Genomic DNA, 15,179 nt, shown 5'->3' on the forward strand with positions numbered 1-15,179 from the left:
TAGGATGACTAAGTTAATTCCCCAAATTAGAAATCTTTCATATGAAGAAAGATTAACAAAGCTTAAGTTGCATTCACTGGAAAGGCGAAGAGTTAGGAGTGACATGATAGAGGTTTACAAGTGGGTGAATGGACATAACAAAGGGGATATTAATAGGGTATTAAAAGTATCAACACAAGACAGAATACGAAACAATGGGTATAAATTGGATAAGTTTAGATTTAGGAAAGACTTGGGTAAATACTGGTTCAGTAACAGGGTTGTTGATTTGTGGAACCAATTGCCCCGTAACATTGTGGAGGTGGGGTCCCTCGATTGTTTCAAGCATGGGTTGGACATGTATATGAGTGGGATTGGGTGGTTATAAATAGGAGCTGCCTCGTATGGGCCAATAGGCCTTCTGCAGTTGCCTTTGTTCTTATGTTCTTATGTAAAGGGCAAAAGGGGCCCGTACCCGACGGGCCGTTACGGCAGCGACGAAACGGGCAGAACCGGAGGAATCAGCACCGAGTTCTGAAACTGACATTAATATAGACTACTTAATCCTGTAAAAGGTTAAATGTAACGCATACAATTGGAGCAACGCTTCAACAGTTTCAAGCATAATACGCCAATGTATTATGTATTACTTCTCTCTAGCCTACTTATTGCCTGCATCTACTTCCTCATCACAATCGACTTGAGAATGGTCCAGGACGGACCGAAACGTCGTCGTCCCTTCACCTTCTAGTGTGTGGTTTGGTCAATGCCAATGTATTACGGGAAATAAGATTGTTTTCTCTCATAGTGTAATAAACCTATTGAATCGCCTACTAGCCAAAGCAATAAACGTTAAGACATTACTTCAGTTTAAAATTGAGCTGCAAAAAATCCCCGTTAAACACTGGGTGACCTTTGACAATCCTCTGGTTTCCTACCTCAGTCTAAGCCAATAAATATTACTCTCTGTGGTGTAGTGGTAAGACACTCGCCTGGCGTTCCGCGAGCGCTATGTCATGGGTTCGTATCCTGGCCGCGGAGGATTTACTGGGCGCAATACCTTAACTGTAGCCTCTGTTTAACGCAACAGTAAAATGTGTACTTGGATGAAAAAACGATTCTTCGCGGCGGGGATCGTATTCCAGGGACCTGCCCGAAACGCTACGCGTACTAGTGGCTGTACAAGAATGTAACAACTCTTGTATATCTCTCTCTCAAAAAAAAAAAATATATATTGGTAAATCCCACAAATGTACTATAGTCTGCCCAAACATTACCTTTAAAGAAAATGTAAAACTTTATACAGGAACGCAAGCGATCGACGCAATCTTTGTTATGTTTGCAAATGATCACTGTCTAAATAAAACAAGTGCACTTTGGCCTAATAACATAGGTTACTGCTTATAAGGCCCAACAAATGAAGTGAAGTGATGTCACGATAGTAACGGTTATCACGCTTCCAGCACAAAGGGCCGGGGCACATACCCAGCACTGGTGGGCATTGTGGCCACTAAATAACGTCAAATAAATCACATTTAAGCCTTGCCAAAACAGGCCACAAAACAGGCCGATCCTACGGTCGTCATCGCTCCGAAATCAACAGCTTGCCAAATCAACAACATTAACGCGACCCTGACGTGTCTCCTAACATTACCACTCATGCAGTCAGCGGGAGGAGAAAACCTTCTCGCTAAAACGTGTCATAAGAAAAAAGACGAAAAAGACTTAATTATTCTACCCAGCGAGAATGTTATATCTTCAGTACACTCCCCAAGTCACAAAACCAACTCCTGCAGTGATCAGGAAGAGATAACCATTATACAAACTCAACAAACTACACAAACGGTGGTGAAACCTCACCAGTGTCCAGAGTGTGGGAAAAGATTCAGCCAAGTTGGAAATATGAGGAGGCACATGGTTGTGCATTCAGATGATAAACCACATGAATGTCCAGATTGTGGAAAAAGACTCAGTCATCTTGGCTCTATGAAGAGGCATATGTCGATGCATACAGCTGATAAACCACACGAGTGTCCAGATTGTGGGAAAAGATTCAGTGAACTTGCCTCTTTGAAGACACACAAGATGGTGCATATGGAGGATTTGCATCACAAGTGTCCAGAGTGTGAGAAACGATTCAGTCAACTTGGAAATTTGAAGAGGCACATGCTTGTGGTGCATGTAGATGTTAAACCACACGAATGTTCAGATTGTGGGAAAAGATTCAGTCAACTTGCCTCTATGGAGTCTCATAAGATTGTGCATAGGGGGATTAAACCTCACAAATGTCCAGAGTGTGGGAAAAGATTCGGTCATCTTGGATCTATGAAAAGGCACTTATCAATGCATAAGGATGATAAACCACATGGGTGTTCCGATTGTGGGAAACAATTCAGTCAACCTGGATCTATAAAGACTCACAAGATGGTTCATACGGGAAATAAGCCTCATGTGTGTCTAGAGTGTGGGAAAGGATTCAGTCAACTTGGAAATATGAAGAGGCATATGCTTGTGGTACATTCAGGTGATAAACCACACAAGTGTTCGGATTGTGGGAAAAGATTCAATCAACTTGAATCTATGGAGACTCACAAGATGGTGCATACTGGGTATAAACTTCATGAGTGTCCAGAGTGTGGTAAAAGATTCAATCATCTTGGATCTATGAAGAGGCATATGTTGGTGCATTCGGGTGATAAACCACACGAGTGTCCTGAGTGTGGTAAAGGATTCAACAACCTTGGCAATTTGAAAAGGCACATTGTGGTGCATATGGATGATAAGCCACATGAGTGCCCAGAGTGTGGGAAAAGATTTAGTCAACTTGGGCATATGAAGAGGCACATGGTGGTACATACAGATGAGAAACCACACGAGTGTCCTGATTGTGGTAAAAGATTTAGTGAACTTGGGTCAATGAAGATTCACAAGCGTGTGCATACAAAGGATAAGCCTCACAAGTGTCCAGAATGTGGGAAAGGATTCAGTCAGCAAGGCAATATGAAGAGGCATATCTTGGTGGTGCATTCAGGAGATAAAACAAATGTTCAAAGTGTGGGACAAGATTCAGTTAACTTGGATCTATAGAGAGGCACATCACGGTACATACAAATGATTGATGATAATCCTCTCCAGTGTGCCAAGTGTGAAAAATGACTTGGGCATTAGTAATAAATCTACTTAGGCCTTTTGTGTTCCTTTTTACTAGGAAATAGTCATTGTGACCAAATTAATTTTTAAAGAAACCAGATGATGTGTTTATGTTGAATAAACATCCAGTGCTATCAGTTTTAGTAGTATAATATTGTGCAATACTATACTATTAAGATAGTATATAGTATTGTAAATAATTATATTATATATATATATATATATATATATATATATATATATATATATATATATATATAAAATAAAGGATACATACATACATACATATGCGAACGAGCCTCAATGGTCCCCAGAACTATATGCGACTGAAAATACATACATACATATATATATTATATTATATATATATATATATATTATACATGACTGAAAACTCACACCCCAGAAGTGACTCGAACCCATACTCCCAGGAGCAACGCAACTGGTAACTATAGGATGCCTTAATCCGCTTGACCATCACGACCGGACATAAGGAAGTGATAGCCGAAGCTATTTGAACCACTTTCCCGCCGGCACTCGGATGGTAATCTTGGGCATAGCATTTTATCAAATCACCTCATTCTTTGGGGCACACGTGAGTAACACAAATGCGAACAAGCCTGAATGGTCCCCAGGACTATATGCGACTGAGTATAGGTTCGAGTCACTTCTGGGGTGTGAGTTTTCAGTCGCATATAGTCCTGGGGACCATTCAGGCTTGTTCGCATTTGTGTTCCTCACGTGTGCCCCAAAGAATGAGGTGATTTGATAAAATGCTATGCCCAAGATTACCATCCGAGTGCCGGCGGGGAAGTGGTTCAAATAGCTTCGGCTATCACTTCCTTATGTCCGGTCGTGATGGTCAAGCGGATTAAGGCGTCCTGTAGTTACCAGTTGCGTTGCTCCTGGGAGTATGGGTTCGAGTCACTTCTGGGGTGTGAGTTTTCAGTCGCATATAGTCCTGGGGACCATTCAGGCTTGTTCGCATATATTATATATATATATATTTATTCTACTTTGCTCTGATGAAGGCGAATTAAGCCGAAAACGTGTTTAGCATTCTCTATTTTTCACATGTGGTTTTTCTTCTTAATATATTAAATATATATATATATATATATATATATATATATATATATATATATATATATATATATATATATATATATATATATATATAAGCCTATACTTGCATAAACCACAAGTGAAGATTAACTTTGGACAACACCCACCAGTGGGACTCGAACCCAGAAAGCACAACTACCTTCCAGTAGCTGCCATAACTAGTACGCTTTAACCCACTACACCATCAGACCCTACAAAAGAAGTAGAGACTTCGAGATATATATACATCTCAAATATCTCCACTTCCCGAGGGCACCAGACAAGTGTGAGGTTAGTCTGCGTTTTTCATCAAGCCACTGTCAATGTGAGAGAACTCATGTCCAGCTATAAGCCTATACTTGCATAAACCACAAGTGAAGATTAACAATCTTTGGACAACACCCACCAGTGGGACTCGAACCCAGAAAGCACAACTACCTTCCAGTAGCTGCCATAACTAGAACGCTTTAACCCACTACACCATCAGACCCTACAAAAGAAGTAGAGACTTCGAGATATATATACATCTCAAATATGTATATATATCTCAAATATCTCATCTCAAATATGTATATATATATCCACCCTCGGGAAGTCGAGATATTTGAGATGTATATATATCTCGAAGTCTCTACTTCTTTTGTAGGGTCTGATGGTGTAGTGGGTTAAAGCGTACTAGTTATGGCAGCTACTGGAAGGTAGTTGTGCTTTCTGGGTTCGAGTCCCACTGGTGGGTGTTGTCCAAAGATTGTTAATCTTCACTTGTGGTTTATGCAAGTATAGGCTTATAGCTGGACACGAGTTCTCTCACATTGACAGTGGCTTGATGAAAAACGCAGACTAACCTCACACTTGTCTGGTGCCCTCGGGAAGTGGAGATATTTGAGATGTATATATATCTCGAAGTCTCTACTTCTTTTGTAGGGTCTGATGGTGTAGTGGGTTAAAGCGTACTAGTTATGGCAGCTACTGGAAGGTAGTTGTGCTTTCTGGGTTCGAGTCCCACTGGTGGGTGTTGTCCAAAGATTGTTAATCTTCACTTGTGGTTTATGCAAGTATAGACTTATAGCTGGACACGAGTTCTCTCACATTGACAGTGGCTTGATGAAAAACGCAGACTAACCTCACACTTGTCTGGTGCCCTTGGGAAGTGGAGATATTTGAGATGTATATATATCTCGAAGTCTCTACTTCTTTTGTAGGGTCTGATGGTGTAGTGGGTTAAAGCGTACTAGTTATGGCAGCTACTGGAAGGTAGTTGTGCTTTCTGGGTTCGAGTCCCACTGGTGGGTGTTGTCCAAAGATATATATATATATATATATATATATATATATATATATATATATATATATATATATATATATATATGTCGTACCTAGTAGCCAGAACGCACTTCTCAGCCTACTATGCAAGGCCCGATTTGCCTAATAAGCCAAGTTTTCATGAATTAATATTTTTTCGACTACCTAACCTACCTAACCTAACCAACCTAACTTTTTCGGCTACCTAACGTAACCTAATCTATAAAGATAGGTTAGGTTAGGTTAGGTAGGGTTGGTTAGGTTCGGTCATATATCTACGTTAATTTTAACTCCAATAAAACAAAATTGACCTCATACATAATGAAATTGGTAGCTTTATCATTTCATAAGAACAAAAATAGAGAAAATATATTAATTCAGGAAAACTTGGCTTATTAGGCAAATCGTGCCTTGCATAGTAGGCTGAGAAGTGCGTTCTGGCTACTAGGTACGACATATATATATATATATATATATATATATATATATATATATATATATATATTACACACACACACTGTATTTGCTCGACTGATATTTATATTAATATAATTTCATCATGCTTATTAGCTTGACTCAAGCAATTTCATTTACCTGAATTGACATATTCCATTAAACCTGGTATTTATATTAACCTAAATCTAGTATTTATTTTAGCCAGATGTTTGCATTATATTAGCCAGACACCAGAATTTGTATATACTGTAGTATATTTTCCTGGGAGTATATCATTCATGGTGGTTAGCATTAGCTAGTCATAATTCTTGCTATTATTTATGTAACTGTCAACTTATTTTTATGAATGTATACTTAATAATTTGTCATTTTAGTTTTAATGTCTAGGCCTAAGTTTAAATGGCTTTTGTCTGATCAGATATCCAGATATTCAAGTAGAATTTATTTGATTAGTAGTTAAATTTCTTCTTGTTTTAATTTATGTAAATACATAATGTCGAGTTATTATATAACACGAGGTGTAATACTTGGTTCTTAATTACGGCCCAATAATGATTAAAGAGATTAAATATATGTAAATTTAATGATCACTCATTTTAATTAGGCATGTAATTTGAATTAATACACAAATATATATATCATGTTTCTTTATTTTCCTCTGAGATTTCTTCAGTATGTCACCTGGATACTTTTAATTAAATTGCTCGTCTTGGTGATTCAGAAAGGATAGAACAACAAAAGCAGGTTGGGTAATGCTATATGAAAGAGAATTTGAATGCAACCACCAATGAGGAATTGAAAGTCATGGGATCCTCAGAGTCTGTATGGTGCAACATACTAGCTCAAAATGGTAGCAAACTGACAGTGGGAGTATGCCACAGGGTAGACACGGTAGTAGCGTAAGAAGTTGCTGATCTGCATAATGTGATTGCGGCATCAGAAACCTAAACCCTTATAACGGGGGACAATATATAACCATGAGACCTTAGACTGTGCAAATCTAAAATGCCAAGCAGAAAAACAATTTCTTGTTCTGGTACAGGATTCCTCTCTCATTCAGCATGTAGTAAAGCTCACACGAGGTAACAGCATTCCAAGATCTTGTGTTAACATCAGAAGAAGGCATGGTTGATCAAATTCAGGTAGGGGGATAAGCTCACCCCCTCGTGTGATTACCATATTAATTTCAGTGATGAATTACAAATACAGAAATCCACATAAAGGTCCATTATGATGAATTTATTTATTGCTCTCGAGGAGACTATCAACGAATGAGAGAGAAACTACAAAACACCCCCTGGAAGGAGCCGGAAGGTGCCCATGGCGGTCCGTCTAATTACCGCAAGCTACCACAAGCTACACAAGCTTCACAAAGCTTCCTGGCAATACGTTAGTAATGAATAAATATGATATATTTACTCATTATAATGTTGGTGCTGAATGTACAACATGACAAAACATAATTTTAATCTGAAAAAGTATCTTTTTATAAAGAAATTAGACGAAAATAAAGAGCTGGTGACACCAAATCAAGTCGATGATCCAAGTGTCGGTTAGGTTAGGTTAGGTTAGGTCAGCCTAACCTAACATATCATATTTATTCATTACTAATGTATTGCCAGGAGCTTTGTGAAGCTTGTGTAGCTTGTGGTAGCTTGCGGTAATTAAACAGACCCGACCAAGGGATGGAAGAGGGTCCGTAGAATTACCCAAATCCACCAAAATTTACCCAAATCCTGCTAGCATTACGTAAGTAATGATGAAATATGGTATAGTTACTCACTATAATGTTGGTGCTGAATGCAAAACATGATCAAACCTATTTTTACTCTGAATATAATTTCGTAACGAAATCAGAAGTAAATATGTAGCAGGTGACGCCATAGGAATTCGAGAATCCAAGCGACAATGTTGTGGAGCGACTTATCAAAGTTATATGGCCAATGGGTTTGAAAAGTTGACTAATATTACCTAAACCAAACTTAATTTACCAACTCAAACTAACCTTGCCTAGCCCTTGAGGTTACCTTACCTTACCTTGAGGTTACCTTGAGGTGCTTCCGGGGCTTAGCGTCCCCGCGGCCCGGTCGTCGACCAGGCCTCCTGGTTGCCGGACTGATCAACCAGGCTGTTGGACGCGGCTGCTCGCAGCCTGACGTATGAGTCACAACCTGGTTGATCAGGTATCCTTTGGAGGTGCTTATCCAGTTCTCTCTTGAACACTGTGAGGGGTCGGCCAGTTATGCCCCTTATGTGTAGTGGAAGCGTGTTGAACAGTCTCGGACCTCTGATGTTGATAGAGTTCTCTCTCAGAGTACCTGTTGCACCTCTGCTTTTCAACGGGGGTATTCTGCACATCCTGCCATGTCTTCTGGTCTCATGTGATGTTCCCAAACTAACCTAACCTTACCTAAATTTGCGACAATTTTAGCAAAGAAGTGCGACGACTGGATCACTGTGTACAGGAGGCTGCTATGCAAGCAAACACTCCAGGCGACAATATATCTTGGACAAGTCGCTCCACAACATTGTCACTTGGACCCTCGACTTCCTATGGCTTCACTTTCTACTTGTTTACTTCTGATTTCGTTATGAAATTGTATTATTTCAAAGTAAAAATAGGTTTGATCATGTTCTGCATTCAGCACCAACATCATAGTGAGTAAATATACCACATTTCTTCATTACTTATGTAATGCTAGCAGGATTTGGGTAGATTTGGGTAATTCTACGGACCGCATAAATGGGTGGCATCATAGGACAATTTCAAGGTCATTACGGAACTCGTTCAAAAATGTCCCAAAACAGAGAAAACAGAAACACAAAGAAACTAGATGAATGACACAGGTAGTAAAATGAGCATTGACAACTAACCAGACCATCTGAAAAATGTATAGATAGATAGATAGATAAAGATTAAGCCACCCAAGAGGTGGCACGGGCATGAATAGCCCGTAAGTGGTACAATTTTTTTTTTCTCAGTAATCTGAGGTTGCATTTAACCATCAGGCTGTTATCGTGGGGGAGGATACTGCTTCACAGTCTTTATGAGGGTGTCCAGCTGCTGGACACCTTTGTTGACCAGGAGAGTGGCTGTGTTGATGGCTTCAGGGTGGCCACTGCATGATTCAGGAACTCTTAAAGCTCTTCTAAGGTCATTGGTTGCTTCACATTCCAGAAGATAGTGAAGTAATGGCTTTTCTGTGACAGTTTGGCAGAAGATGCACTCTCTCTGTCGGGGTTCACCAATCTCCCAGTTGCATCTGTAACCTAGACGTAGTCTATATAGCCTAACTGCTATTTCCCTGTGGATTCCTTTTGGGATATTTAACCTTTCTAATTTGGTTGCCTGAAGATACCATGTTGCAGATGGCGAACCTTCAGCTATTCTTTGGTGCAGGTAGGCTTTGTTGAGATGTGAGAGTTTTTTGGTGATGATGTTTTTTATGTTCTCTAGGTTGGGTTGAATTGTTTTATGTATCACTGGATGACGAGTTGCCAATTTAGCAATTTCATCAGCTTTTTCATTTAATGGGATTCCAATATGGGATGGGATCCAGTTTAAAGTTATGTTGAGGCCTTTGCCTTTAGCGACTGCTCCTTGATACAAAATGGTGGTAATTATTTCCACATTATCTTTCCACTGTTTTTGTCCTAGTATTTGAAGTGCAGCTTTTGAGTCTGTGTGTATGATTGCATTTTGAGTGTTTTGTGCAATCACATATGCGAATGCCTGTTGTATGGCAAACAGCTCAGTTTGGGTTGATGATACTAGTCCTCCCAGTCTCCAATATGCCTGAACGCTGGTCGTGCAAAGAGCAGCGCCAGCACTCTCATTTTCTGTGTCCACCGATCCGTCTGTGAAGATGTGGGTGGCTCCTGCTACTGCTATGCTATACATTTGCTCTTCTATTATGCGCCTTAGGATTGTCGGATCATAGGCAGCCTTTTTCATTGGGAGACTTTCTATTACTATTTTGAAAGTAGGCTCTTCCCACGGCGCGGAAGGAGTGTAATTTGGGTGTGGATGATCACCCTCTCTATCAAGAATCATGTTTTTTAAATGTAGTCTGTTTAGGACTTTTCCTGCTCTTGCAACCCAAGAGTTTCCATTGTTTTGGCCTAGTCCAACCACCAAGGCCTGCCGTACTGGGATTGGATCAGAAGAAATAATTATCTTACTGATAATTGTAGCTGTCCTTTGTGATATTCTTTCTTGTAGAGAGGGCAAACCCGTCTCCAGTCTAAGAGTTTCAAGCCTGGTCCACATGGGGGCTCCCAGTGCAGCTCTCATAGCATTGTTTTGGGCAACTTCAAGCTTTTTCCACTGTTGGTGTGATAGATTTGTGAGTGCAGGTGCGGCATAATCGATCACTGATCTGACTGCCTGTACATAGTATGTGCGAAGGACTTGCAGATTGGCTCCTCCAGAAAGGGAGGTTAGCGACCTGAGGATTGCCGTCCGGGCCGCAGTTCGCTCTCTCAAGTATGTGACCTCAGCATTAAAATTCATGTGTGTGTCCAGGATGATTCCTAGATACTGATAGGTGTCGACCCATTCTATTGGTTGACCCTGTACTGTGAGTTGGATGTTGGGCTTCGCTATTTTTATGGGCATGGCCTTTGACTTTGAGGGGTTGAGTTTGATCCCAATCTGTTTTGCCTCTTTACTGATGCAGTCTAAGCATTTGGGTGCAAGGCGCGCCGCATCTCTTCCTTTTATGATGATGACAAAGTCGTCCGCGTAGTTTAGCAGCCTGCAGTGATGTGGGAGTTTCAACCTCATTATTCTTTCCATTAAACAGTTGAAGAGAAGAGGGCTAAGAATACCTCCTTGCGGTGTACCATTTTCATGTCTTTTGTACTCAGAGACTGTGCCATGAAGTTTTACTCTTGCTTCTCTGTTTATGAGACAGTTTTTGGTCCAGGAGAGCAGGTTGCCTCTGACCTCTTTGTCAATGAGGCAGCAGAGAATAGCTGGGGCGCTAGCCAGTTCAAAGGCTTTTTCGAGGTCCAGGAATATCAGCATTCCTGGTCTGTCATTCAAGTGGGCTAACAGAGTTGTAATACATTCCACTGTGCCAACCCCCAAAAATGTATAAATCTACGGTGAATATATATGAACAAATCCACAAGGGCGTGATGAGGGTTCGAACCTACGCCCGGGATGACCTCAGACGCGCCTTAGTCAACTGCGCCATGACATGGGTCGTGGTGCAGTCATGATTCAGCATTCATCACGGCCCATGTGGATTTATTAATTTGATGTATCATCGTTATTGTGATTTCTGTGTGAACAATGAATAACATTGAGTATGAGATATACAAAAGGGAGCTAAACTCAGCCACCCAGGAAATCAGATCAGTCAAAAACTACGAAAGAAAACTAGCCCAAAACAGAACGACGATAATCGTTCTATGCCTATATAAGAAGTAAAACAAAGGACTTCGTAGGATCTTAAAAAGTGAGACTAACCTATAATGGACGATAAAAGGCCAGCAAACACACCGAATGAAAACGTTACATCAATGTTCCCATTAGAAAGACTAGAGACATCCCATCGCCCTCAAATGTTTGAAAGAGGTGAAGAGAAAGAAATAAGGGATATATACCCATAACGTGTGACAATCTGGAAATTTGGGTAATTAGACCGGGGGTCGGTCTTTATGTATTGTAACCTGCCAATTAGTTTCGTCTTATTTCGTTATACAATTACTGTATATTATTTTAGAGTAAAAGTATGTTTCTCCATGTTCCACATTCAGCGCCAACATTATAGTGAGTAAATATATCATATTTCTTCATTACTTATGTAAATGGTAGGAAGCTTTGGGTCGCTTTGAGTAGATTTGGGGTAGCTTTGGGTCGCTTTGAGTAGATTTGGGGTAGCTTTGGGTAATTAGACAGACCCAGGTAACATGTTAAGCGAGAATTACCGACCCAGTCAAGACGCACCCCTACAACAATTTGACTAAATCCTGAGTACCTGCTTACTGCTACTTAAGTGAACAGGTGCATTGACGGTAGGAAATGCGCCTAATCATTTCTATCCAGCCCAGGATTTGAACCTGGAGTTCTCAATCGTGAGTCGAGAACGAAACCGACTGAACTACCAGGACCCTCAGTCTTACCTGGGACGCGGTCGGGTCAAGATACCTGCTCCGCACCTTCCCCCCCCCCCCTCCCCCCATGCTGGGTACTGAGATGGAGACTCAGTCACCAGAAGACATGGCTACTTCTCACGGCGTTATTAACATGGACCCTGAAAGCAGCCAGTCAGACGAGGAGGGCGAGTATCTAGAAGTTCTGTCAAGGAATAAGAAGAAACGAAGAAGACAGGAGGCAAGGCGTAGTGTGGACAGTAATACACTTAACGGAAACGATAAAAGAATTAAGAACGACGCCGAGACTGATGCAGACAAACGGACGGAACGATGTCAGGAAGGTGAGGATCAGCGGAGATGGAGGCTTCTCTTCCCTGCCTCATGCACGTTGGCCTATCATCAGAAGCTGCTGTGGACCGTCAAACTCGGAAGAGAACACCGCAAGTTCGAGCCCCTGCTGAAGGAAGGTGTAAACAGACCTTACTTAACGGTAGGTTCTAGGGAGGCAGTGACGTTTCTTAGCCAGCAAGGATATGATGGAATTCTTATGGAAATACCGGAGGGGAACGAGAAGCTGACGAAGGTAATTATCTATAAATACCCTCAGATTCTGGACCCCGAGTTTATACTCGACGACCAACGATTTGTGTGGGCCAAGCGTCACCTTATTAAAGGTGAAGCTAGGAGTCAGGTGGTGGCTCTAGTGAGAGGTGACGTACCCGAAAAAGTGTTCATCACCGGGGCTGGCTACAGGCATGTAGCAAAGTACGTGGAAGAGCCCATAATATGCCTGAAATGCTGCAGATGGGGGCATAAATCCTGGAGCTGTCAAAATGATCCACGATGTCGTTTCTGCGGAAAGTCTCACCTCTCTACTGTGTGTAGAAACAGACTGAATCTGGGTGAGAAAATAGTTCCCAGATGCTGCAACTGTGGAGGTGTTCACAATGCGAGCTCGGCTGTGTGTAGCAAGAGGCCGAGTATGGCTGTTCTCCGGCCGGTGAATGTTACAGAGCAAGCAAGAGCTCTTACCCAGACACCGGGAGCACAGCAAAACAGTCTGCCCCAAACAGTGCCAGTGAACCGGACGAATGCGTGGGTAAAGGAGTCACCTTTACTTAGGCAGGCTCCAGCAACAAGCAGCCACGCCACCACTCAGGATTCCGGCAGTGACAGTGTAACGGTGAGTGAAGTGGCTACTGTGGCTCAGAGAGAGGGTCATAATAATATGGTCAAGGAAGTGTGGGCTGAACTTAAAAAAGTTGGTGAGTTCCTCCAAAATCTGGGGCAGAGAATCGAGTCCATCGAGGCTAAATTAAACGTTCAGGAGGTCAAGGAAAATCACAAAACGGTGAAGGATAGTCAGGATATAGTGGTTGAGGACAAAAATGAAATATTGAGTGATGAAATGAAGGAAAGTGAAGTGTGTGTGAATGATGGTAGTCGTAGTGAAAGGAAGAACCCTATAATTACACATGAAATGAAGGAATCATTTGGGCCAATAATGGACATCTCAGGGCTGAAAAAATCTCTTGAGAATCGCAATGTCGCTTTTACTGGTGAACTTGGGAGGAGGTGGGAGATGTTATACAAGGTATGGCTATCATTTAGTGAACTTATTGGGGATGACTTAGGCAATGAATTGATTAATAATGGATCACCCTAGACTGAAAGTGTTGTCATGGAATGTTAATGGTTTGAGAAACAGGGTTACAGATGTTCATTGTTATGTGATGGGAAATGATATTGATGTTGTAGCTCTCCAAGAGACAGGGGATAGGAATGAAGGATTATTGAAATTAAATGGCTATAAAGGGTTTCACCTCTTCGCTGCAAATAACATCAGAGGCACGTCGATTTATGTTAAGAACTCCATACCAGCAGAGTTAGTAGAACCGCCATCAAAAACGCAAGGTATAGAGAGTGTCTGTGTTAAATTATCATTAAGGGAAGGGGAATTTATTGTAGTTAATTTGTATGTATCCAGGAACTGCTTCGACGCTAACTATTTACCTGACTGCATTTATACTAATCCTTCACTGGTCATTGGGGACCTTAATGCTCGGCACACAAGCCTTGGGACAGTGGGTAGTATTAATGCTAATGGGGTCAAGTGGTTACAGTTTCTACAAGATCATCCAGATACCTGTCTATTGGGAAACAATGAACCAACTCACATCAGGGGAGGACGGCTTGACTATGCCTGCGTTTTAAACTCTCAGGGGATTATGGGGGAGGCTCGGGTTGTTCGGGAACTACTTAGTGACCACTTTGCCTTGAACGTTGAATTACCACTGGGGAAAAACAAGTCCACTTTCAAAGGAAAAGGCTAAATATTAAGAAAGATATGAAAAATTATTTTATTCAAAATATGGGAGATTGGTATCAACATTACACGCCGCTCTGCGTTGATAGTTTTTACGAGGACATGGTCGAGAACATAGAGAAATTAGTACAGAGGGAAAATAACGGGGGCAGGGGAAGCAAGACGCACGGACCTAAGAAATTTAAATATTCCAATGATCAGCAAGTCAAGGGATGGGAGAGAATGCTACGGGGTGCGCATAAAGCATGGTTAAAAAATGGAATGAGGGATGAAGAGAAAAATACAATGTTGGAAGTGGCTAGGGAATGCAGTCAGGTGAGGAAGGAGGCGCGGGACAGATACTGGCAAGACTTTGCTCAGGCCATTGGTAATACTAAGAACCTTAAAGACATATGGAGAGCAGTAAATAAAGTCAGGGGTTGTAAGACCAAATTCATTGCTCACTCAGATCCAGGGAAAGTTGCTAATGAGTTAGTAGATAAATGGGCAAGTGCTGCTGGTATGGAGTCCTTACCTGCAGACACGAGAGTCACCATTGAGTCATGGGAAAATATTAGAAATGGAGTAACTTTATGTGCCTTAAATACAAGATCTATAGCATGCACTGAGATAACCCACGATGAGCTACTGGATGCTATAAAAAGTGGCAGCTCCACTGCTCCGGGAAAAGATGGAGTAACGTATGACATACTTAATTATTTAGCCGGTATGAAACCTAATCCCTTACTTGATTTGTTTAATATGAGTTATAGAGAGG

General features: G+C 41.3%; 1 protein-coding gene across 1 annotated transcript; it reads left to right on the plus strand.

Moving 5' to 3' along the window:
• The first annotated feature begins 1,638 nt into the window (after positions 1 to 1,638).
• LOC123772026 (zinc finger protein 99-like) lies at positions 1,639 to 3,066 on the plus strand. The gene has a single exon (XM_045764889.2). The coding sequence runs from the start codon at positions 1,639 to 1,641 to the stop codon at positions 3,064 to 3,066; it is 1,428 nt and encodes a 475-aa protein (XP_045620845.2).
• The last annotated feature ends 12,113 nt before the right edge of the window (positions 3,067 to 15,179 follow it).

The sequence above is a fragment of the Procambarus clarkii genome, chromosome 38, assembly GCF_040958095.1.
Source record: "Procambarus clarkii isolate CNS0578487 chromosome 38, FALCON_Pclarkii_2.0, whole genome shotgun sequence".
Classification (NCBI taxonomy): domain Eukaryota; kingdom Metazoa; phylum Arthropoda; class Malacostraca; order Decapoda; family Cambaridae; genus Procambarus; species Procambarus clarkii.

What these genes read in the sequence shown, in the direction of transcription:
- LOC123772026 (XM_045764889.2), top strand. Translation starts at nt 1,639, where the DNA reads ATGCAGTCAGCGGGAGGAGAAAACCTTCTCGCTAAAACGTGTCATAAG.